The sequence below is a fragment of the Phalaenopsis equestris genome, unplaced genomic scaffold (assembly GCF_001263595.1).
Source record: "Phalaenopsis equestris unplaced genomic scaffold, ASM126359v1 Scaffold001146, whole genome shotgun sequence".
Classification (NCBI taxonomy): Eukaryota; Viridiplantae; Streptophyta; class Magnoliopsida; order Asparagales; family Orchidaceae; genus Phalaenopsis; species Phalaenopsis equestris.
Genome location: NW_018165585.1, coordinates 442,202 through 444,384, shown reverse-complemented (window position 1 = coordinate 444,384; position 2,183 = coordinate 442,202). Strand labels below are relative to the sequence as shown.

The following is a 2,183-nucleotide window of genomic DNA, read 5'->3' as shown; positions in this document are numbered from 1 at the left end:
TATCTAATCACAGGAATATGCTTTACTTGAATAAGCTCAATATACATAAAAGCAGTATTTATTTTTTTCATCGACTTATAATGGAATGGCAAAATAATGAAGAAAACTGCTTATAGAATCCTCTCAAGGAAATGAGATTCTACTTAAACTAAGAAGTGCGGTAATAACACGTGAAATATATAAACCATGGATACATTTAATACAAGTTAAAGTGAAGCAAGCATAAGGTTGCTCGAAAGTTAAAGGGAAGATATAGTGTATGAGCATAAAACGTACATGGTAAAATTAAGAGAGGACATATGACTAGCCAATAGTATACACAAGAGAATCATATCTATAGTGTAGAGCAATTGGTCGGCGCAAAGGTGAGCTGCATGCTGGAAAGGTCATAGCCAATATGAAAGTTTTGTTGTGCAATATTACCAAATATGCTGATAGAATCTGGGGTGCTTCCACTAGAGACCATTGCAAGGCACACAATATTTTGAGAAGCTTCCACAAATGCATTGGATTGTTGCAAGACCACTGACGCCCCACCAGAAAATTGGAAGGTGATCTCTGGAAACTTAGCGGAAGCTCCACTTCCAGAGACATCAAAGCAAAGGTTGAAGACGCCATTTGGATCTGTGACTTGGGAAAGGCTAACGCTGCTCTTCACGTTGCTCTCCACGGATTGCAATGTGTTATCATCAAGGAGTGTTAGAGTCGTGCCAGAGTCAATGATGATGTTGCCTTGGGCAGGCGCCTTGGTTTGTGTGGGCTTCTCGACAGTAACTGTCTTTCCGGCCACGCTGATGTGCTCAAGGCTAAGAAAGTAGAATGTGTCCGGAGAACCGGAGATCAAGGGTGTGGTAACAGCGTTAGAGCCAGAGACAACTGCATTGGAGCCAAAGTTGAGCTTGCTCGTTTCAGATGTTTGGGTTGACGAGGGCAAGCAGTAGGAAAACTTGCTCCCAATGGTAGAGCCGAGTTGGCGGATGAGTGAGAGCTTTCCTCCACCTAAACCAACGAGGCCAGCATCATTCTTGTCAAAAGTGCCATTGCTCTGATGGGTGCACCCAAAGAGAGTTGTGGGGATTTGCACTGGACGACCGCTGGTAGAGTCAAAACCTATTGTCTCCGTGGAGAGGTAGCCTTCGACGATTGACCTGTCACCATATCCATATTGATAGTAGCACTGCAAGGAGGGGCCGCAACTGCTTTGTGGTAGTATCGAGCAAGGGTCGGTATTACAGGAGATTGTTTTGTATGTAGATGAAGCTTGCGGGTCAAAAAGAGGGGCAGTTTGGGAGTAGCATTCATTGCACGGGGCGCATTGGACCCATATGAGATCACTGCCTGTGTCAGCGATGGCGAGGATCTTCTTTGTTGGTGTACCAAGGTAGAAGCTCATCAAGTACTCGAAGGTGTTTGGGGTGATCTCTGAGTAAAAGTTGTCGGCATCATCCATGGGAAGTGCAGAGGAAGAACTACGGGACTTGTGGATGGCATCACGAAAGTAGATGGCACGGGAACGAGAGCGGTCAGCTGCCGCACGTATGCGGGATGAATATGTGGATTTGGGGTCATAGAGCGGCGACTTGGGGGAGTCGCGATGGATGAGCTCTATAGAAAAGCCATTGCTACTACACGATGCTAGAATTGGAAGGTGGCTGGCAACCGAGAGAATGAGCAGAGCGATTGGAAGATGGTATGAAGAGAAGGCCATATTGATGTGTGGAAGTTTCTTTATTTTCCTTTGTTGGTTCGTTGGTGATGCTTATGGTGCAGAAATATAGTATTTATAGATTCACATAATAGAACAGGGGAGTGAAATATATTTATTTATTCTTACTATTTTATATCATTTCCTAGGAAATGAAGCACAACGGAAAAAACAAAGAACGTGACGTGAGTAGCGAAACATGCTTTATCTATTATTTTATTCCATAGCATTAAAAATGAAATTAATTGAATATTAGAAATGCATGCCCAGCCGGAACCATTTTCCTTCTACGTGAACGTGCAACTGTACAACATTCTCCTTCCTATGACTTTCAAAACAATCCCATATATCCACTTGAATAGTACGTACGACGTTACTTGAAAGCAAACAATTAATTATATCCACTTGCGACAGGATGCCATGTTTGGATTAATAAACAATTTAATTGTTTAATATTCTCTCTCACTTCTTAAAAATT

The 2,183-nt window shown here is 42.7% G+C and overlaps 1 protein-coding gene across 1 annotated transcript; it reads right to left on the bottom strand.

The window, feature by feature from the left end:
* Window positions 1-334: 334 nt before the first annotated feature.
* On the bottom strand, window positions 335-1,708 carry LOC110033344 (aspartic proteinase CDR1-like). The gene has a single exon (XM_020737277.1). It carries the CDS (start codon window positions 1,706-1,708, stop codon window positions 335-337), a length of 1,374 nt encoding a protein of 457 aa, XP_020592936.1.
* Between the last annotated feature and the right edge of the window lie 475 nt (window positions 1,709-2,183).